This window comes from Lynx canadensis, chromosome C2 (assembly GCF_007474595.2).
Source record: "Lynx canadensis isolate LIC74 chromosome C2, mLynCan4.pri.v2, whole genome shotgun sequence".
NCBI classification, from domain to species: Eukaryota; Metazoa; Chordata; class Mammalia; order Carnivora; family Felidae; genus Lynx; species Lynx canadensis.
In genome coordinates this window covers 6941445-6964325 of record NC_044311.2, presented here as the reverse complement: position 1 = coordinate 6964325, position 22881 = coordinate 6941445, and the positions used below count along the sequence as shown (strand labels likewise).

General features: G+C 44.2%; 1 protein-coding gene across 4 annotated transcripts in view; it reads right to left on the bottom strand.

The window, feature by feature from the left end:
* Positions 1–22881, bottom strand: part of WDR48 (WD repeat domain 48) — a 43967-nt gene that overhangs the window by 5943 nt on the left and 15143 nt on the right. Inside the window, exons 3-17 of one of the 4 annotated variants that reach the window (XM_030330354.1) lie at positions 22535–22613; positions 21776–21858; positions 21531–21660; positions 21336–21449; positions 19491–19579; positions 19010–19111; positions 14174–14398; positions 11790–11864; positions 10590–10692; positions 8971–9068; positions 7725–7832; positions 7316–7412; positions 4123–4218; positions 1833–1938; positions 652–739 (exon numbers count right to left, since the gene is read on the bottom strand). In XM_030330354.1, coding sequence (XP_030186214.1) covers positions 652–739; positions 1833–1938; positions 4123–4218; positions 7316–7412; positions 7725–7832; positions 8971–9068; positions 10590–10692; positions 11790–11864; positions 14174–14398; positions 19010–19111; positions 19491–19579; positions 21336–21449; positions 21531–21660; positions 21776–21858; positions 22535–22613 — 1593 coding nt within the window. Of the gene's footprint in view, positions 1–651; positions 740–1832; positions 1939–4122; positions 4219–7258; positions 7413–7724; positions 7833–8970; positions 9069–10589; positions 10693–11789; positions 11865–14173; positions 14399–19009; positions 19112–19490; positions 19580–21335; positions 21450–21530; positions 21661–21775; positions 21859–22534; positions 22614–22881 lie in introns of all 4 variants that reach the window. The other 3 variants (XM_030330352.2, XM_030330351.1, XM_030330353.1) reach the window with 3 other exon arrangements.

Sequence of the window (22881 nt, the reverse complement as noted above, 5' to 3'; positions counted from 1 at the left end):
CACAGAGGCACCTAAACACACACCTGGATAGTACCTGCTTGTGTACACACGGAAAAAAGTGCTGAAGGTTGTGCATTAAACTATGAAAAGTTATCGCTCTAGGGAGAAGGACAGGAGTGGATGGAAGAAAGGGAGGACAGGGAAAGAGGTGGGCGTTTCCCTTTATTCGTTTGTTTTCTTTTTTTTTTTTTTAAATTTTTTTTTTTTTTTTCAACGTTTATTTATTTTTGGGACAGAGAGAGACAGAGCATGAACGGGGGAGGGGCAGAGAGAGAGGGAGACACAGAATCAGAAACAGGCTCCAGGCTCTGAGCAGTCAGCACAGAGCCCGATGCGGGGCTCGAACTCACGGACCGCGAGATCGTGACCTGGCTGAAGTCGGACGCTTAACCGACTGCGCCACCCAGGCGCCCCTCGTTTGTTTTCTTTAATAAGCACATGACATGTTTATAACTCAATCCAACAGAGATATAAACTGACACGACTCATTACCAACTTCTTCCGCAGCCCTGGAGCTGCAGGGAAGCAGAGGGGGATTCCACTTGGAGCCTAGTTTTGACTCAAGTTTAGGACGGCACGGTCTAAAGCTGTTCTCATGCCTTCGTGATCTGGAAAGGACAAAAGGGCGAAGCAGGAGCGAAGGACACTTACATCCACAGTGATGTCAATGACCCATTGTGGCACTGTCTCATTAAGAAGCATCGACTCAGTCTCACCCCCGGAGTCTCGGCAGAGCAGCCTAAACATAACCCGTCAGGTAGTAAGTGACACAAGCAGCACAAATGACAGCCCCCCGTCAGCAAACATTAGAGGGAGGGACCCTACGGAGCTCATTCCGGGCAACCCCCCCTTGACGGCAGCCAGGCGGCCTGACTCAGTCCGCCGGGAGGGAGAGCAGGGCCCCAGACCTCGAGGCCAGGCGCACACTAGCGCCGCTCCTCTGAGTCGTCGGGTGATGACAGGAACCCTGGGTGGAGGCAGAACAGCCCGGAAAGCTCTTGTGCCGGGGCTCCCGTGCAAGGCACAGGTCCCCCCCCCCCCCCCCCCCCCGCGCCTGATGGGGGGGCGGGGCGGTTTTGGTAATGACCCTCGGAGGATTCTGAGCTCAAGGGCAACAGAAGCGTTCCTCTCACTTTTGGCCCAGAGGAGACTCCAGTGAGCTCCCCCGTGGCTACAGCAGGGCCTCGCTGGCAACCTGAGGGGAAGCTACTCCAGCTTCCCCGCGGGGCCTCACGAGGGGCTGACCGCCTTGCACCTCAGGCCGGGGCACCACCGAGCACGACGGTTCTCAGGAGCAGCCCAGACGGTCCTGCAGGGCCCAGCCCGAGGGAAGTGCCCTGCTCTGGTGCTCTGAGCAGGGACACCTGGGGATTCCTGACCCCCCAGTCACGCTGGCTTAGGTGAGAGAGAGGGAGAGCTTCCTGCAGAAACCACCAGAGAAGCTGCCTGAAAGCAAGGTCCCGACCTTACTTTCACACGAGACGCTCAGCTCTCAGAATGGGGCCAACTGGCATCAGACACTGAATTATCGCACGGAGATGGAAAAGCTTCCGAATCACACCCATAAAAGTTAGTAATGAACAACTTATGTTTGGACGTGCCTGGCTGGCTCCGTCAGTAAAGCAAGCGACTCTTGATCTCGGGGTTGTGAGGCTGAGCCCCATGTTGGAGTGATCACTTTAAAAATAAAATCTTTAAAAATAATTAATCAATTGGCTAAAAAAAGTAAAATCTTAAAAAAAACCAAACCCCAGTTTATCATGTTTGAGTCCGTATCTCTTAGCAAATGGGATGCTCTCTTCGGCAGGGTCTCCGACCTTCCTTACCCATACCTGAACAGTGTGCGTCCCCCAGCTTCACCAAAGATCACAGGAGTGTGGGGGGGGACTTGAAAATATCCATTTCCCTTCTGCACTCGGTTCTCCTGCTCCCCATTTACTAGGAAAAGATGCACATGGTGTCAGTATCCAGAGCTAGTGCTCAAATGTAACATTTTGTTTCTACAGGCTTCAAACCGCCAAGCTTTTAAAGTTCAAAGTCTGAGAAGTCAGCCAGTCAGATAAAGGGACAAAACCAATCAAAGTTAAATTTCCACAAAGAATAAGGACGGCAACTTGGGGTGTACCTCATGGGAAATGACTGTATACTTTTAGGGAATTTTAATCGAAGACATTAACATCTGAGATTTGAAATAAAGAGCGAACCATCTACTTCAGCCACAGGGAAGTCTAGGTCAGCCTGTTTACAAACGGCGGTCCGCTGTTGTGCACGTGGGTAGAACACCAAGATCAGGAAAATTTCTGCGGCCAGGAAGAAATTTATGTTTTGACGGCCGCCATAGCCGATGGCAGAGGTATCAGCGAAAAGTAAAACCCCCAAAGCGGCCCGAATCTCCTTCTTGTTATTCCCTGCAGATTTCATTTCCCTGCTTTCTTCGTAACCTTCTGACGAAGTGCGGTTGAGCCCCACTCCAGTGCCACCTTGTTCACAGAGACACCTCTGGGGAATCTGGAAGCCACGTCACCCTCTGACCCTAAGCACTTTCAGACCCTCTCCCACAGCACCCGGCACCTCCCTGCGATCTCGTAATGCTCTCTCTGCTCCATCCAAGGAGCTTTCTGCCCTGCCGGAACGTCAGGCCCGAAAGGATGCGGTCCGTGCCCATTTATCTCTATCAACCCTGCCAGCAGCTCACGACAGGCCTCTGGACGCCTGAGCTGCTCACCGAGGGGCATCTACACGACTCTGGAGAGCCCACGGTGCTGGTGCCGATCACCACACGGGTGGAGCAAGCAGCGGTCTGGCTGCACGGTGGGTGGGCCCCGCCCCCCGCCCTTACTACGGCAGTTTGAGTTGAGGATGACCCGGATTCCTGCGACTCTTTCCTTACTCCCGCAGCCAAAGCCTGGACGCCAGTGGTGCAGACTGTCCTACCAGTTTTTGATCTTGATCGTCTACTTGGGCCTCTAGGGCATTCTAACTGTCAGCCTGCAGGTGGAGAGGGACGGGCATGGCTGGGAATGACATGCCCACAGCTACACAGCTGATAAATGCCAGAGCCCACACTGAGACCTGGCTTTTTCCACCCTCTGCTGAAGATCCTTCCGTCGAGTTTCTCTGGCTCAGAGCCCCCTGTACGATTCTGATGGGGAGGGGCGTGCACCAGATGACACAGAACAAAGGCCACCACGGGTGGGGTCGGTGCCCTCTGCGACAGGGATATCAGAAGACTGGCTTGCAGAGAAGCATGCACAAGAGACCTTGCGCACAAGAGATTTAAACTGATTATGGATGAATCAGCCAGAACAAAAGCTCTGGCAGGAGGTCCTGGTCATTACTGGCCACCAGAATTCAGAATCTTCAGAGAATTCAGAGAATATTCAACAGAGTGAGCCCTCGGCAGGTAGGACTCAAGGATTCTTCAACTGGCTAATAGGTGACATATGAGCTGTGAAATTGTTTTCTTTTTTTTTTCTCTTCATTCAATCAAACTGAACCGAAATTAAACTCGAAACATGTTCTGCTCTACTGCCCAGAGAAAGTTATTGCCACTGTCTGAGGCACACATAACTTTTCAATGTCCTCAGTGACATTAATTCTTTACAAATACCCATTCGCTTATCCTGACACTTCTGGGTTGAAATCTGATTCTTTGAAACGTTTGGAGCCAAAATCAGGTAGATCATCAGACTAGGTAATCCCTGTGTTTCAGGCTGGCATGAATTATGACCAGGTAAGGACAGAAATGGCTTCCTGACGCAGCTAAGTAGCTAGCTCTGGAGGTGAGTCCAGCAGGACCACAGATGCTCTGAGGAACAGTCTTCTTTGGAAGAAGACTGCTAAGCCGCTTGCTTTTAAGGAGAAGGTCATTTGGATATATAGGGTTTTTTTTACCTATCTTGAGCAGCTTCACGGAAAGTGCTCTTGGAATCTCAAGTCAAGACCGGACGTTCTTTGATACGTGGAAGGGTGATAAATTGGGCACATCACAAGTATTTATTTTGTCACGATTTAGCAAATGCTTCCAAACATTTCTTAAACATCCTTAGAATAACAAACACTCCAAGCATCTTAAACTTCCGAGTAATTTTAAGTCAATTATTTGGATATAAAAACACGAACCATGGTTTACTTCATTTTCTTCTTCATCCATTGGATTCACATGTGTTCTAGGCCAATATTCTAGGAGTGCCTGCAGTAAAAGTCCTCCTAAGTTCACTGCAAAAGAGTTAAAATGAAAAGACATGGAAAAGAGAGTTATTAGTTTTCACCTAAAAACAGAGGGAAAGAAATAAAAATTGTTTCCACATATTCGGATGTTACACTCGTAACCCGATGCCAATGATGTTTAAAAGACTTTAAAGATTTTGCCAAGTCTATTAAAATTTATCTTAGAATGTTTCAGCAGTGATAATACGGAGCAATCAACTGGTTGTTCTGATAATATGGAGCTATATGGTTGTTCAGATATAACCATTCTTTTTTTTTTTTTAATGTTTATTTTTGAGAGAGAGAAAGAGCAGGTGAGCAGGGGAGGGGCAGAGGAAGGGAGACAGACAATCCCCAGCAGATGCCGTGTTGTCAGAGCAGAGCCCAACGTAGGGCGTGAACCTATGAACAGTGAGATCATGACCTGAGCTGGAGTAGAACACTTAACCAACTGAACCACCTAGGTGCCCCAAATAGGACCATTTTAAAAAAATGAACAAAAACAGAGGCCTGGGTGGCTCAGCTGGTTAAGCATCTGACTCTTGATTTTGGCTCAGGTCATGATTTCACATGATTTCTCTCTGCTGACACTGGGGAGCCTGCTTGGGATTCTCTCTCTCTCCCCATCCCCCGCTCACACTGTCTCTGTCTCTGAAAATAAATAAATAACTTAAAAAAAATGAAAAATGAACAAAAATGGGAATTACATTCTTTAAAGAACTATTTCCATGTGGAGCCACTAAAACTATATTTATGTACATCAGGTATGTCTACATACTACCTTCTCAGGAGAATAGCAACCAAAGATGTAACCAACAAAATATAATAGACTTTTATACGTTTCTTCTCACAATACACAAGAATTAACTCAAAATAGATTAAAGATTTGACTGTCAGAACCATGAAACTCCTAGAAGAAGGGGTGCCTGGGTGGCTCAGTCCGTCAAGCGTCCAACTTCGGCTCAGCTCATGATCTCGTGGTTTGTGAGCTCGAGCCCCACGTCGGGCTCTGTGCTGAGAGCTCAGAGCCTGGAACCTGCTTCGGATTCTGTGTCTCCCTCTCTCTCTGTTCCTCCCCTGCTCGCGCTCTGTCTCTTTCTCTCTCAAGATTAAATAAAAATTTTAAAAACTAAGGAAAAAAAAAAAAAAAAAGCCTAGAAGAAAACATAGGCAGCAAGGTCCTGGAGCTTGGTGACGATTTTTTGGATCTGACACCAAAAGCAAAAACAACAAAAGCAAAAGTGAGCTAGTGGGACTACATCAGGCTAACAAGCTCCGCACAGCAAAGGAAACCATCAACAAAATGAAAAGGCAGCCTACGGCATAGGAGAAATCTCTACAAATCATAGATCTGATAAGGGGTTAATACCCAAAATATACAAGGAATTCATACAACTCAACGGCAAAAACAAAAATGGAAAACAAGCAATCCAATTAAAAAATGGGCAGAAAGGGGCTCCCGGCTGGTTCAGTTGGTGGAGCATGTGACTCCGTTCTCAGGGATTGTGAGTTCAAGCCCCACACTGGGTACAGAGATTACTTAAGAATAAAATCTTAAAAAAAAAAAAAATGGACAGAAGATCTGAATAGACATTTTCCCAAAGAAGACATACAGATGGCCAACAAGTACATGAAAAAAAATGCTCAACATCACTAATCATTGGGGAAATGCAAATCAAAAGCACAACCTCACACACATTAGAATGGCTAGTACCAAAAAGATACAAGGTTAAGTGTTCATGAAAACGTGCGTAAAGGGAACCCTCTTACACTGTTGGTGGGAACGTAAACTGGCGCAGTCACTGTGCAAAACAGTATGCAGTCTCCTCGAGAAATTAAAAATAGTAAATGCCGTATTATCTCGCAATTCCACTTCTGGGTATTTACCCAAAGAAAATGAAAAAAACCAACTCAAAAAGATATACACACCCTTATGTTCACTGCAGCAGTATTTACAGTAGCCAAGATATGGAAACCAAGTGTTCATCGATAGATGAACGGATAAAGAAAAAATGTGGTACGTAGGTACAACGGAATGTTATTCAGCCACAAGAAAGAACACAATCCTGCCATCTGTGATAATTCAGTTGGACCTTGAGGGCTATGTGGAGTAAGACAGAGAAAGAAAATACCAGATGATCTCACATATATGTCGAATCTTAACAAGAAACAAAAGACAAAATAGACTGGTGGTCGCCAGAGGGCAGGGAGCAGTGACGTGAAGAGGATATCAAAAGGTACAAACTTCCAGTTATCACGTAAGTAAGTCACGGCGACTACTATTGTTGTGCACATTTGAAAGCTGCTAACAGGGCAGATCTTAGACGTTCTCATCATAAGCAACAACAGCAACAACAAAAATGTGTAACTATGTACTGTGGTAATGGATATTAACTAGATTTATGATCATTTTGCAATATATACAAATCTTGAATCAGGTTGGACACCTGAAACTAATATAATGTCACATGTCAATTATACCTCAATTAAAAACAGACAAACAAAACCAAGGAAGACACCAGAACTGTTTCCCAGCTTTACTTTTCCTACCCTAACAGATTTCCAGAAAGGATTAGGGGTAGAGAGTGTGCTGTGTGTTTAATTGTTAAAGGGAAACCACAGACTGCGAGAAAAACCCAGGCCCCCAAAACATTTATTTATCTTAAAACCAATTTATTCAAAGTTACTTATTTATTTATTTTGAGAGAGAAAGAGAGCCTGAGCTGGGGAGGGGGGAGAGAGGGAGGGAGAAGAGAATCCCAAGCAGGCTCCGTGCTGTCAGCGTGGGGCCCAACACAGGACTCAAACTCACCCACCATGAGATCACGACCTGAGCCAAAATCAAGAGTCGGACACTTAACCGACTGAGCCACTCAGGCGCCCCAAGACCCCCAAAACATTTAAAATGGTATAGTATTTTCAAATTCCAGGAGGGAATATATGTATTTCTTGAAAAGTGATTTAAAAATGCCCAAATATTGTTAAAAAAAAAAGGGAGCACATAGCAAAGCAAAGCAAAGCAAACCAAACACAAACAAAAAAACCTAACCCAGCACAGATCCACCTTCTCTTTCGAAAGGAGGGAGGGAAGGACACTTAAACGCACGTTTTGGATCTGACCCGTCAGGGCTGCTGAAGCCAGCGTCTTTTGCAGAAACCCAAGCAGCAAAACAATCACTCTCATCCAAAGTAATAGTCAACATCTGTCAAAATAAAAACACTGTTAGCAGCATTCCATTTCAACACATTCTCCAAATATGCCCCTATGTATCTGTACTAAGTGCTAAGCCACAGATTCAGGACCAAAATGTGTTTCATGGGATTCACTGGAACTACAGTTTAATTTCCTGGGATACCAAAAGGCACTTTTTAACTGCATTTGGCAAGTATTAACATGAAAAACTTACTGCGTTCATACTTAAACATAGGACTCCGTACTTAATAATACTTAATTTTGAGCTACATAAGAAACTTTCAACTATCCCAAACTGTACGAATATCAGTTGCAAACTCACCCCTGTTTTTAAGTCTACTGAGAACCAATTTGGCACATACACCATCTTAAATCTTTTCTTAATTTCATCCTCAAAATCCACTTTGCCCAGATCTTCAACTTTACATGCCTATACAGCAAAAAGAAAGTATGGGAATTATCAACATAAGTGGTGAACTGATTTGATTCCGACTTAGGTACTCAAAATTTTACACATATTCACATCTGTCTCAATAAAATGGAGTCAAAGAAACATTTCAACAAGGACGTGGCCAAATAGTTGCAGGTAGATGCTTTAAGACAAAAATATCTGCTATTACACTTTTAAGTTAAAAGAAAAAAAAAAACCCAAAACCCAAAACGTTCTCTTTTTGGAATTGTCATGTTGGTCATACTGATAAAACACATCATCACACTGACCTGGAAGCAATGTTAAATGAGGCACAGACAATCTTCCAGGAACAAAGAACAGTTACTAAACACCCTAGGAGACACGGGCAGCTGCTGTGAAGACGAGAGCTACCCTACAGGCAGCCCGGTAAGGTTTCTCTTTCTTGACCCTTCCGATCTCTCCTTCACTGCCCTCGAGTGCTCCCCAGAGGCGTGTCCTGACCTCCGCGGGAGCCCTGGGGCATTTCCCATCACAGCTCACCTCCATTCCGATCCGTGTCGCGGAATACTCCCTCCACCACCTTGTCACATCAACGTGGCTCTTTCCTGAGGGTCAGCTGTCTTCTCGAAGGCTGACTCTGCTGCCTCTCCTCTATCCCGTGCCTCCCCGATGGCACATGGAGACCACTTATTCCCTCGCCTCCATGTAGAGATGCCTATTTCTCTGAGGCTGCAGGATACTCTACCCCGTTCCCTCATTCCACCGGGCAACCTCTGTGGCCGCTCTCCCTGAGTAGAGGCTGGGGATCCTGCTAACATCCTACAGTGCACAGGACAGATCCCACTCCACCCTGCCTCCCTCGACAAAGACTTATTTGGCCCAAAATGTCAATAGTGTCAAGGATCAGGAACTGTGATGTATTCTTGTTAAGGCAAGGCAGCATATAGCAGAAAGGTTCCATTCAAATTTTAGGTGCTTAAAAAGATGAACTATGGCCTTATCTATTATTTGTATTAAAAAGTACCCCCAAATAAGGTATTAATGCAATCAAATCTTAACTTACACACTATCTTGGTTACTATGTATATTTTTTACAATAAACAATACAGGTGATACATGATCCAATAACTTACGTTTTATATAAAAAGATACTCACCTTCAATACATCCCAATATGCCACATTATTATTGGTATCTTTGGTTAATATATGTCTCTTATCATTAAGAATGTGACACTGAATAATACTAGCACCCCCTAAAGGAAAAAAGAAACCCACACGATTAGCAAAACAATTCTCTATTTAAATTCACAGTATGGCAATAATCACTAATTGGCATGTAACAACATAAATCATAACATCCATTAGAAAGAAGGCGAGTCAAAAGATACATAGATATTAATATATATACATATAATTATATCTAAGGCAATTTAAGGCCAAAGAAAAACTGTCTCATCTTAAAAACAGATTATAGCTTTAAAAACTCCCTACTTCGAGGGGCTTCTAGTGGAAAATTGTTAAGGGCAAACAGTTTTACCCAGTGGGAAAAGTTCACAATTATTATTATTATTGTTATTTTTTAATATAATTTATTGTCAAATTGGTTTCCCTACAACACCCAGTGCTCATCCCAACAGGTGCCCTCCTTGATACCCATCACCCACCCTCCCCTCCTTCCCACCCCCCATCAACCCTCAGTTTGTTCTCAGTTTTTAAGAGTCTCTTATGCTTTGGCTCTCTCCCACTCTAACCTCTTTTTTTTCCCTCCCCCTCCCCCATGGGTTTCTGTTAAGTTTCTCAGGATCCACATAAGAGTGAAACCATATGGTATCTGTCTTTCTCTGTATGGCTTATTTCACTTAGCATCACACTCTCCAGTTCCATCCACGTTGCTACAAAGGGCCATATTTCGTTCTTTCTCATTGCCCTGTATAATCCATTGTGTATATAAACCACAATTTCTTTATCCATTCATCAGTTGATGGACATTTAGGCTCTTTCCATCATTTGGCTACTGTTGAAAGGGCTGCTATAAATACCCACTGGGAAAAGTTCAATCGGTGACAGAAAATCTCTGAATCAGTCCCATGGCTAACTTTTGCTTCCTGTCTTCCTTCTCTCTCTGATGCCACCTGCACGGACATCGAACTGCAGACGAAGACACCAGTAAGTACCTTGACCCCACACTCCAGCATTCAAGACAGAGTTGCCGCTTCCAGAGGCAGCACAGAGAATACAAGGATCAGACCTGACTCTTTCTGCCTTGTGCCAAGAGACAACATTCAACTCTCTAGATTTTGCAAAGTGGTTTGGCTTTTCCAACACCATCATTATTCTGATGCTAGGCAAAAAGACTGTACCTCAAGAAAGCCCACTTTTTAAAGTCACTAAATCGCATCTAAAAAAAAAAAAAACAACCTATTTTTGAGGAGAGAGAGAGAGAGAGAGAGAGAGAGAGAGAGAGAGAAAATGAGTGGGGAGGGGGACAGAATATCTGAAGCGGGTTCTGCGCTGACCACAGAGAGCCTGATGTGGGGCTTGAACTCACGGCCTGAGCCGAAGTCAGACATTTAACCGACTGAGCCACCCAGGCACCCTAACACTAAGTAGCATTTAAAAAATATATTTCTTCTATTAAAAATAAACCTATATACTGTGTCTCTTGTTGACAGGAGAATTACATTTAAAGGAAAGCCATCTCCTTTTTGTCTATCTCTTAGTAACTATAATTAACCTTAGTAAAAAGTATCGTACCTTCCACCTTCCCTACTCACCTTTAATAACCTGGTCAGGCTGCGTACAAAGTGGTGTTATAGGATTTGTACAGTCATTGTCATAATCTCCGGAGGCTCTGAAATTATGAATTCCCTTCAAGGTCTAAAGGAACAAAATTCATTTTTTAATCATTTTACGCTTTATAATTTGCCAATCCGTTTCAAGTGGCAAGAAAAACAAAGAACAAGAAAAAACAAAACAGTAAAATCAACCACAAAATATTTAGCGACAAAGTACAATTACCTACCACGATTAAAAAAAAAAAAAAAAGTATTAAGAAGGGAATGTCAACATTATCTTTTTGGAGAGAAAAATAAGCAATCTTCCAGGTAAAGCTATTGTTGATTTCAAATTGGGACAATGAAATTTAGACAAGATATATAACATTTTTTACCATACCAAGAAAGCCCACTTGACTGGCATATCAACAAATAAATGTAAACACACTCTCTTTTGTTATCCACACATAATCTGATAAGCAAGAAAACTTAAATGTTCTTTAAATAACACTTAAGGATTAGTAGTATTTTTGATGACTTCTCTATGCGTATCCTCTAATTCTATCCCTGTTCTACAAACCATGAGGGAAAAGGAAATGAATTTGAAAGCACCATTTTCTAATTCTCTTATGCTTAGAAAAACAGAATCCTAGCCAAGTGTCCCTGCCGTGTTGGTACAGGGATTCCCTGCTTTCCAAAAATAAAGCGTTCATATGAAACTTCCATTAGCCGAAACTGTAAAGACAAGGAAGCAATCGCCATTTCATAAAAGCAACAATCCTCTTCCGATTTCTTTTGGTTACAGAAACTGGGTAACACAGGAATTTGCAGAAGTGAAGTAGTATAAAGCAAACTTCTGGACAGTGGGGGAAACCTGTACCCAGGCTGCCTTCAAATGCAGTTCTGTGAGGTCAGAAGCTATACTGATATTTTTTGGTTTTACCGGGCAACGGTGCCTATTCTAAGCACAACAAATGTCCATCTTGGCTCCTGACAAAGAAGTCGGAAGCTTCATATTGACTTTTACCTTAATTTTAGTACAATCCTTAGGATGATTCACAGAGGCTTTCATGTCTTTGCCACTGTTCAAAAGCATGCTGGGCTTTTTCATCTTGAGCATTTGCTACTGGTATCCGGCAGGTCTGTGATAACAAACCACATGTTTGCACACCTTTGCCAGGTGTATGGAAGCTCACTTACCCATTTATTTACTGTAGACTTAGTCGTCGCGACCCAGATTGCGGGAGGGGGATCAGCTGACCTATCAAGCTCCATCTGAAAACAAAGCACAGAAACATTGCTTTCTTGAGTGCTGATTCTCCTGAGTCGCTGGGACTAGCTATGTATTATTAAATATCGACTCCTGCTGACGGTACCCTGGCATGCGTTAAAAAGCTAGGGGGCATGGGGCGCCTGGGTGGCTCAGTCCGTCAAGTGTCTGACCTCGGCTCAGGTCGTGAGCTTATGGTTTGTGGGTTCAAACCTTGTGTTGGGCTCTGTGCTGACAGCTCGGAGCCTGGAGCCTGCTCCAAATTCTGTGTCTCCCTCTCTCTCTGTCCTTCCCCCCACTCGTGCTCTCTCTCGCTCTCAAAAATAAATAATAAACATTGAGGAGAAAAAAAAAAAGCTAGGGATGCACAGGGGCACCTGGGTGGCTCAGTTGGTTGAGTGTCTGACTTGATTTCAGCTCAGGTCGTGGTCCCAGGCTCATGGGAATGAGCCTCGCAGAAGGCTCTGTGCTGAGTGTGGAGCCTGCTTGGGATTCTCTATCTCCCTCTGCCCCTCTCCCCTGCTTGCTCTCAAATAAAAATTTTTTAAAAAGAGGGAGAAAAGCTAGGGATGCACAGAATAACGAGGCAGTCTCTTTGCTAAAGGAAGCGTGGCCTCATAAAAGTATAATAGGGGTGACTTCTCATCAAAAACAGTGGCTTAAAGTCTGTGTGATTTTAAATTAATTAATTAATCAGGGGATCCAAACAGGTACAGTCAAAAGGATGACTTACATAATTTTTGGTTTTGCTCTTTTGTTTTTCTGTTCTTTTTTAAGTTTATTTTATTTTTTGAGAGCATGCACGTGTGTGCACACAAGGCGGAGGGGAGGGGCAGAGAAAAGGAGAGACAGAATCCCAAGCAGGTTCCATGCCATCAGTGCAGAGCCTGATGCAGGGCTCAAACTCATGAACCATGAGATCGTGACCTGACCCGAGATCAAGAGTTGGATGCTTAACCGACCTGGCGCCCCTATTCTTTCTTAATGATAAAGAAATAGATCTTTCTCTATGAAGATGTTTGTACTAAGAAAACATCCTGAGAATACAGCAAAAGTGAAAAGTATGCAAGTAAGTCCCCCCCCCACCTAAGAATAGTACACCTGTGAATAGCTTACTGCGTCTTCTGTATTTTTAAAATAGCACACGTATAGAAACACATCCCTGCACCCATGTACATAGTCTGCACACAAAATCACTGTGTAGTCAGTCAACCACTATTCTTCCCGTGCCAGGAAACGGAAGGTTGGGAGCTGTGGGACAGGCTGGACTCCTCGCAAGAAGGAATCCCCTCAGTTCAGAGTGACGTTTCTTGTAACACACAGTTATGTGGGCACTAAGTCCTTTTAGGCTTTCCTCTCCCCTGGCACTGCAAAACGCCGCGTTTCTCCTCCCTGCCGTCTGCCCCCAGGAGCCTGCTTCCTGCACACAGGCTCTGACTGCAGCAACTCCCTTGCTTCTCTAGGATTACTGGGTGTGTCCCTGGGGGGCACCACCTCTTCTGAAGAGCTGTACTCGGCCAGTATGTGTGCGCTCATAGGCCACGAGCATCCCCTCAACCGTCTCATTTGACCTCCATTCCTTTGCTTCAGCTCTTCCTCTTCTACTGTGGTCTGGGTGTCAGATGTCGCTCAGTTTTGTGGGTATCTGCAGTTCTGTCTCTTGCTTTCCTGATTGTTTTTGGACGATTGTTGTGAAAAGGAAGTCGTGCTGCCTTTATGCCTCCATTTTAAACGTGGAGTTCTCTTCAGTACGGTTTTAACGTGCGACGCTGAGATGATCAGTGAGGCCGAACGCGCGGTCATGTGATGACAGGCCATTCTGCAGTCCAGGCTTCACTTTTAGCAGGTGTCAGTATGGACGGCTTCCCAAGTACTCTTTCACCAACACGCCGGACGCTGGTCAGCAATTGGGACTACTGTGAGGTAGAAACGTCAGGTTTGGAGTATGAACCGGCTCGTTCTCTTCTTCCGAAGCGTTCTTCCACATCCTCCCTCTGAGGCACTGGTCTTTCTGCTTTGCTGTCTGCTCGCGGATACCTGAACTTGTCACATTCCTCCACTTAGGACAGGTTAGGAAAGCCGGGGGAGCTCAGGAGCAACGTGGGGCAATCGCACTAGGATTCGCCAGTGGGAGAGCTACGTGCCACGAACGTACCCGAAAAGTCACAATTTCTTCTACAGATGACTAATAAAACTTAAAATATCTTTTTTTCACCACCCCACAGCTGTGTGAGTTGTGTTCTAATACAGATTTTGCCGGATTTGGCCAGCACGTGTAACAATCTTAGGCACAAAACTAAAACACAGGACATACCTTGAGAACTGGTGCTTTTTCTTCACAAATTAGTACCCGAATGTCAGGGTTTCTTAAGTCTGTACAGTAAATCTTCCTGTCCCTTCCACCAGAATACACGTGTGTGAAGGCGTCATTGACCTGCAGAGCCCAAACGCCTTCATCATGGACTCGGTACGTCGCTATACATCTCTGTTGGCCAAGGGACCAAAGGCGAATTGTCCCATCAGAACTGCCCGAAAGGCACTGAAAACAGAGAAAGTTAACGTTAGAAAAAGTTCCGGCCAAAAGGTTCCTGCTTTCCTGTGTTCTGTAGCCGGTGTCTGTCCTTGTTGACTCTACACTGTCAAACGCACATGTCTGACAACCTGTATTTCTGCCTCTGATAAAGACTTCTGATAAGCACGCACCATAGGCTCACATGACCGAAGGCAACAGTACCTGCTCAAGCAGGGGGAAAAAACTGCCTTTGTCCTCTCTTGCCTGGCCACATGCAGGATTAGCATCCCCTGGGAAGTTGTTAAAAATGCAGATTCCTGGGTCCGATTCCAGACTTAATGTGGCAGAAACTGTGGTGGTTTCTGTGGTGGTAAGTTACAATCCATGTTTTGATGGGCTCTCCAGGTCATTCTGGTACTCTAAGGTTGACAAGCTTTGCACTAGGCCAGCAAGCCTATTAGAGCTAGGGGTCACACTCCGTCTCATCCTCCTGCTCATGGCAATGGATTCCTGATGGCCTGCCAGGTCTCTGAGATTCTACTAATAGGAGTCAGAAGCAAATCCTAGTCCCAGGCTTACCACTCACTCTCTGTGACCTTGGGTACTTCCCATCTGAGCCTCAAGTTCAATGTCTATTAATATAAAATGGGGACCTCCAGCACTCAGAGTTAACATTAGCAATTCTGACGCTTTCTAAAGGTTCCGGAGCATCAACTGCGTAGAAGTTGCTGGCACACAAATTAGGGCCGAGCACGCTGTGAGTCCGACAGAAGGAGGCTGAATCAGCCACATGCCTGGTGTTCGCTACCAGTTCCCATGGTGACTTGCCAAAGAGAATAAACCTTACTCCTCTGAGGGAACAAATGGCCTCGAGGAGAAGCAAGGGCTGGTGCTGGCGTATGAAATCAAGTAGGCAAAAAAGCTTAGAGATTTGGGAAGTGTCCGAATAGATGAGGCCTTCAGGAATGTTAAAGATATACCGGTGTGCCCCGTGACTGGAAGGACCCTTTAGAACTCTGGACAAGGTTAACTAAATGAACACGTACCAGGAGACTCCCCCATAAGTGGCCGGGAGCATCCGTGTTTGAATCACCTGTTCCAACTGGTCTACAAGGCAACCGAGAGACCAGCCAACAAAGAAACTGCCCCAGCTAAGTTACAAGCAGACCTCCAACGTGCGCGCGGGAGGACCGACACAATCTAATGGAGGAAGGGCAAGGAAGGGCTCGTCTTCCACGAAGAGACGCTACTCTGAGGTGGTGAAGCTGTCAGTACAGCTCTGATCCCTCAGATCCTAGGCCGTGTACCTACAGAGAGGAAGTCTGACAACTTGAGGAGGAGAAACTCCACCCTAAGGTGATGGGCTGGAAGTCCTCAGAGCCTGGGTAACTTGCAGTTACTCCCAAACCCAAAGTGTAGAGCTGAAAGCCGATGAGGGAACACAGAGCTGTATCAACCCTGATACGGAAGACAAAATAATCTCTGATGGTACCTGTATTCTAAGACTGCTAAAAAGCAGGCCCCCAAGTAGACAACGATTGCTTTTAAAGTATAATGTTGGTGAACTTCCTTGTAGTGGTCGGTAGTGTGGTTGAAGGATGTGCCTATTTTATAGGACTTCTAGTGCCTGACAGCTTGCAGGAGCTAGAGTCGCGCACCAAACTATCTCCACCCTTCCGGCAGATACACGTGAAGACCCTGTCATTAGGAGGTAGCTCTTGGGACTAGGACAGGAGGCCCTGGATGGTTCTGCTACATCAGACTTAGGGGCACAGAGTCTACAGCCCTGATCAGGGGGGGTCTGTGCTCCTGAACGAGAAAGTAGAGGGGCCGGTGTACCAAAGCCAGGCTGCTGTTGACCAACACGAGTGTTTCTGGGATGGTCGCTCATACATAACTCAACTCCCAATAGCAGCCACGTGGGCATGCTAAGCTGGCAAGGAATAGCCTGAGGCTTAAAGACCCCTGGACCCATAAGATAAGGTTATGCAGTACTTAGGTTACCAGGAAAACCCTCTGAGGGACACATAAGGATGTCACTGACTCAAACTAAGATGGCAGATGGTCCCAGCTCCTCGAGCAATTGCCTGAGCAAGTACAAGGGATGAGATGTCCAGTGGCTCGGCCCAGTAATGTTGGCACCGATCAAAACAAGCTCAGTGGCAACAGACCTCAAACAGTAAGATTTGCTAAACAATAACAACAACAAAGGAAGAGGATGTCCACAGGATTCACAGGCCTATTACACACACACACACACGCACACACATTATTTTTTAATGCTTATTATTTTTGAGAGAGAGGCAGAAAGAGGGAGACAGAGAATCTGAAGCCGACTGCACTGTCAGGGCTGGGCCCAGTGTGGGGCTAGAACCCACGAACTACAAGATCATGACTCAAGCTGAACCACTGAGCCACGCAGGTGACCCTTATACGTTATCTTATCACTAGTCCTGACTTACAATGACACCGGAGATCCTGTGTTAGAAGCTTACAGGGCAACTCCGCAGGATACAGTACATACCCTGGTCCGGTAATTGTTAACTATTTCTCTCATATATTACAAGAGTTTGAGAATCAGTATGCCAAGGTTTCTTTTTCCTTCCTCTCTTTTACCCAAATAGTTAGCACTGCTGTTATGTTGATCAGATTCCCAAATGTTAATATGTTGTATTGGTGGTTAAATTTACATTTAGCCTCCAGCTGCCAGTAAGGACAATGGATGGAGGAGGAAAGGGAGAAGAGTCTCTGCCTGATTAAGCACCCCAGGGCTGACGGCAGCCTTTCAAGCGGTCTGCGCGTACAGTCCGTGGAGCTGACTTCACAGAAATGCGTCTGTAACCACGTGTGCTAAATTGCCTTAAGTAAAAGCACACTCCTATCTGTACACACAGGAGACAAAGCAAGGAGTATAGGAGCAAGAGGAGCTTTAGAAAATCTGCCCAGCCCACAGCCCCCTTCTGAAAACTGTCTTATCCACATCCCCTGTTTCGGGGCAGTTGCACAAAGACCACGTGACCCAGTCAAATCCCGAACAAAGCCAACAGAACAAGGCAGGGTCAGCCATCCCACGTGGAGCTCAGTAGCTACACTGCAAAAACAGCGAGGAGCGGACTGAACCGGGCTTCTCAGACTCCCATGAAAACAGGGCTGCAAAGGAACTCAAGAGCTCTAGAAAATGCCACAGCTTACAGACAAGAATATACTTACTACTTCTAACTTTACCGACATTATGATCCCCACGTTGCAGATGAGCAAACCAAGGACTAGGAAAGTGAAGTCCTCTCCTCGAGGCCACACAGTAAGTACATGAACACTGGGATGTAGCTCTAAAGACCTCCGTGGGCATCGTCTAACTTCTCTTTGCCTGGTTCTGAAGGATGATTTCCTCTCACCTCCGGAGACAAAGGCTCCTCTAATTCACATGGGAGGCAACTTGCATGACGTAATTCCCACAGGAGTGACAGACTGATGGCACTTCTCACTGTGCCACCTCCCCACTCTGCTTTTCCTAACCCACTCGCAATCAATTCCAGCTAGCTCCGGGCTCCTCCCTGGCCCGTGAGCAAACATGGCTGGGGAGACGGGGGCACGGGGCAGAAGTAGGCCCTAACTGCAAACGGTGCTCGGTTTTTGTTTTTATTACCTACATTGATGGAAGATCATTTTCCCACTGCTACAGAACAAACTGAATTGTGATTTATAATCCACAAATTATGTACCCAACAAAGTACTAGGGTACCAGTACGTGTTCAAACATTACCAAAATGTTTGTAAGTATTATGTCAGATGTCTAAACTTACAGACTGTATCTACAGAGTCAAATGACAGGATTTGGCCCAAAGTCAGACCCACTGTTAGGAAATTTTCACTAGCAGAAAGCATTCAATACCAAAACTTCCTTCTGCTTTACACAAAGTAACATTTTATTTTTTTTTTTCTTCAATGTTTTTTTTATTTATTTTTGGGACAGAGAGAGACAGAGCATGAACGGGGGAGGGGCAGAGAGAGAGGGAGACACAGAATCGGAAACAGGCTCCAGGCTCTGAGCCATCAGCCCAGAGCCTGACGCGGGGCTCGAACTCACGGACCGCGAGATCGTGACCTGGCTGAAGTCGGACGCTTAACCGACTGCGCCACCCAGGCGCCCCAAAGTAACATTTTAAATTATCTTATCCTAAGGGCGCCTGGGTGGCTCAGTTGGTTAAGTGTCCGACTTGGGCTCGGGTCATGATCTCCTGGTTCGTGGGTTCAGGCCCCGCATCGGGCTCTGTGCTGACAGCTCGGAGCCTGGAGCCTGCTTCGGATTCTGTGTCTCCCTCTCTCTCTACCCCTCGCCCGCTCACACTCTGTGTCTCTCTCTCAAAAATAAACATTAAAAAATAAATAAAAAATAAATTATTTTATCCTATACCCATCGTAACTGCATATAGTCATTGGCATTAGAGTTATTCTGAGGGAACCTCTTGTTTGGTCTCTATTTAAGTGAGGCAAACAGAATTAATTTCAAAATGTGGATTACTATTAGGTGCAACTGGGGTATTTTAAGGATTGGAAAGTAGACCACTCTTCAGAAGTTTCTGGTGCATGAAATTTGAGACAAGGTCACTAGGTAAACATCCACGTGCAAGTACGTACCTGTGTACCATCCCTGTTCAACAGCAGTGCTTTGACATTGTCTGTGTGCCCTTTGAGCTTCATTAGTTTCGCACATGTTCTTGGATCCCACACCCTTAAAACCTGTGTATTTTAACAAAATGTTACATAAACTGAACACACACCTGAACAAATTTCAATAATAAATGACCGAGAGGTCAAATGACAACCATTACACTGTGAAGGAAACACTGTTTTGCCAACGGGCACCGACTGAGGCTCCCGATCTTTTCAAGTAGGAGGAACCCCTTCTAATGTCAAAACGTGAATAGGCCTCCCCCACCCATTCAGCCCACCCCCGTCACCACAAATGACAGTAATTATATAGTTATATTCTTATTTGTTCAAATAAAACCTTTCCCTTTACAAAATCTCTGTCTGTGTATTTAGTAATTATACGGATCGAATTATTCTGGTGTCTCTGTTTTCCGGTGTTAAAATATACCCGTTAGCTCCCCCTTACCTTCTCAGTGGACCCTGATACAATGATTGTTCCCAGTTGATTCATTGCCAAGCTATAAATGGAATCTTTGTTCCCACTTAAAGAAGAGGCTATTAAGGATAAACAAAGCTAAATGTTAACAAAATCATCATCTGTTCAGCAGTTAGCCAGCAAAAATTTAAGTTTAATTATTTGGCTTAGAAAATCTTTGTGAGTGTTCTAAGGAAAAGAAATCTTGCTATGAGGGAGATCATTCTAAACAACAATACTGTTTTCAAAATTTACATCTTGTCTAGATTTGAGACACAAAAGTGCTCAATAAATATTTGCTAAATTGAACTGCACTGCCATTTAAAAACTATCCACATAAGTAATGTATTTTCAAAGATATACTCGTGCCAATAAATATGAACAACATATCCAAACTCACCGTTTTCAAGGAAACACAAGCCAAAACAAAAAATATTATTTTCACCTATCAAATCAGATTTTCAATGAGGCAATAATTAATTCTCAAAAAACAGTACAATGGTACTCTCATACATTACTCGTGGGATAAGTACAACTTGTTTGGTACAACTCTTGGAAGGATATTAGGCAATGTTTAGTGAGAATCATGTTCATGCTCTACAATTCAGAACTCAGTTTCAATGAATTGAAGGAAGCTACATATAAACTGTCTATACAGTATCATCCTAATTTTCAATAAAGAACAAATATAAGCAAAAATACTGAGAAGTTACGAGTAAAGGAGTTAATATACGTATTTAGAAAAGTAACAGGTTATGTAGTAAGTGCTCAGTAACTGTTAGCTATTAGTACTTCTATAATCATAAATCAGCTTGTGTGATATCCTCTCTAAACGATTCTAAGCAAGATGTATCTGTTGCAGAATCTGTAACCCTAAGCCCGGTTTCTGACCTGGGGACAATCCTGCCTTCTTCTGCTTTGTTCCCTCTTGTTAGTGTTTCTTTGGGGCAGGCCCTACATCTAGAGAGCTAAATAATGTGTCATGACAGCCCCCAGCAGAGATCAGCTGCTGGAACACTACAGGAATGCCCTGGTGAAAAATCAAGGAGATCAAGGGGCGAGTAGTGTTTAGAGCTCTGCATACTTCCTAGGGAAAAGGGTGGGAACAATATTCAAGAAATTATAAACATCAGTCTCCCAACCTGCCCTTCCTGGCACATCCCAGATTATATTAGGCCTGTTTTAGCTATGTCAATGTGAGTATTCCACAGTCATGAAAAGCTGGACCTGTATGTAGAGATCTACTAGATAGTTCAGGCCTATATCCTGAACACAGACCTGCCAGGCCAGCCTTAGCCACAAATGTGCTCCTAAAAGCCCTCTGACACCTGGCCTAGAGGACGCTAGTGGGCTGGCTCAAGTGTGAGGCTCAGTGTCAAATTTAGACTCCTATGGGTCTGACCTGGTAATCTCAGATCTCTTAGCTGATGAGGCATCTGTGCAATTAACGTGTTGTGAATGTTTCTGAATTGCCTCTGGAGGCACCCTAGCCTCTCCTGATCTCTTCTGAAATTGGCTGGATTCTTTAGGGTGGCTCTGAAAGGGTCCTGCAAAATCAGTGCAGGGAGCCTTTTCTTTGTGTATTTTCCATGTTGGCCATTAACTCAAGGGCTCATAGTAACACTTTTAAGAGTCAGAAACTGCCTGCGTTGTCAAGCAATCACCACCTCCATCAACAGTGTCTGCTGAGATTGTGACCCTGGACCAGGCAATGCTACGGGAGGTACAAAGTGGTAATAAGACAGACTCTTTTGCCCTGCAGGAACTTACACTTTAGCTAGGGAGCTAAGACATGCACATGTACAAAAATAGCCAGGTTACACCTGGGGAAGTTACCATTTTTAGACTGCAGTGAGGAACTAGCTCCTTGTTGTTCAATCATACTCTTGGGGGCTAGAACGCTGTAGGTAGAAGCACTCTCAAAATATGAACCACTGTCTCGATGCAAACCTATCAAAGATGTTTCATCACCCATTCTTTACTTATGTCAACTTGAATCACTTCCAAAGAAATTTTTTTCAAACACCTTACTTGTGACAGTGTTGTTTGAGGCAGTCAATGCTGTTAAGGTATTCACATCCCAAAGGAATATCTGTCTGTCCAACCCAGCTGAAGCTACCAGTTCTTTATCCTTGGCATAGGCTAAGGCCTTTACATAATCCTGTAACAGAACACACACACGATGATCTACTAGATCGGTAAGAACAGGAGTCACAGAAAGTACTGAGATCTCAACGTTACACTAAAGATGCTGAAAATTATGTTTGCCGTTTTACCTTATGTGTCCTTAGTGTTGACATGCAAAATCCCTTATGTGCATTCCACACTTTCACTGTTGTGTCAGAAGAAGCAGATATTACTAGAAGAGGCAAAGAATAAACGAACCCCTTAGTAAGACTTTCCATCATTTTAAGGACTCATAACAACGTAACATGCTTTTAAACTGACATTCATAGACACACACATATACTTGAATATTTACAGTATTTGTAACATTAATTCCAGTATCTGTTAATGTTCACACACACACACATCTAAAAGCTCTTCCTAGAACCTATTTTCGAAACATGTTTTTAAATATGCAGGGCAAAGCTTTTTAATGTTCCAGTTGAAGGCACAACTAATTTGATTGAAAAAAATTTTTCTAACATAGACTGCAAAACTAAGAAATGAATCTTACCATAATAAGAACAAAAAGAGACATTAATAAGGCTAACAGAAGACTACATACTGTATGAATCTGTTTACATATATATAGCTTGAATGTAGGCAAAACTGATTTATAGTGTTTAGCAGACAGGAGAGCAGTTATCTTGGGGCATGAGGGAGTGACTGAAAGGGTCCAAGGGGGATTTTGGTAATCTGTACCTAGACACGGGTATTCACCTTATGAAATTTTACTGAGCTGTATTCTCAAGGTGTGTGCTTTTCTGCATGTATGTCAGACTTCAATTAAAAAGGCACATGAAAAATAAAAAACATACCAAGTTGAGTGAAAAACTCCCAGAAACCAAATAATCTAAAGAAGTACTTACATGTTTTCCCATTACAACAAAGCACAATGTCGTTTACCCAATCGGTATGGTGTTCCATAGATGCTATATATGGATCTTGCTAAAATAAAAAGAAAAATTGTGAGAACGTCACTAGTTTACATTAGAGGACAAAATATATATTATGAATTACAGATATGTTTGCATTCTTCAATTAATGTGACCCGTTACTCTCGGGTCGTAAAACTGACAACTGAATTCAGAGTACAATTTCATCAAACAGTTGATGCTTCTGTATTACAGATGTGAATAGAAGTTTTGTTTCAGGAGTTTTATTACTGACGAAAGCCTGGGTTCCTAGGGCAAATGCTTACTTTTTACGCCTCGAG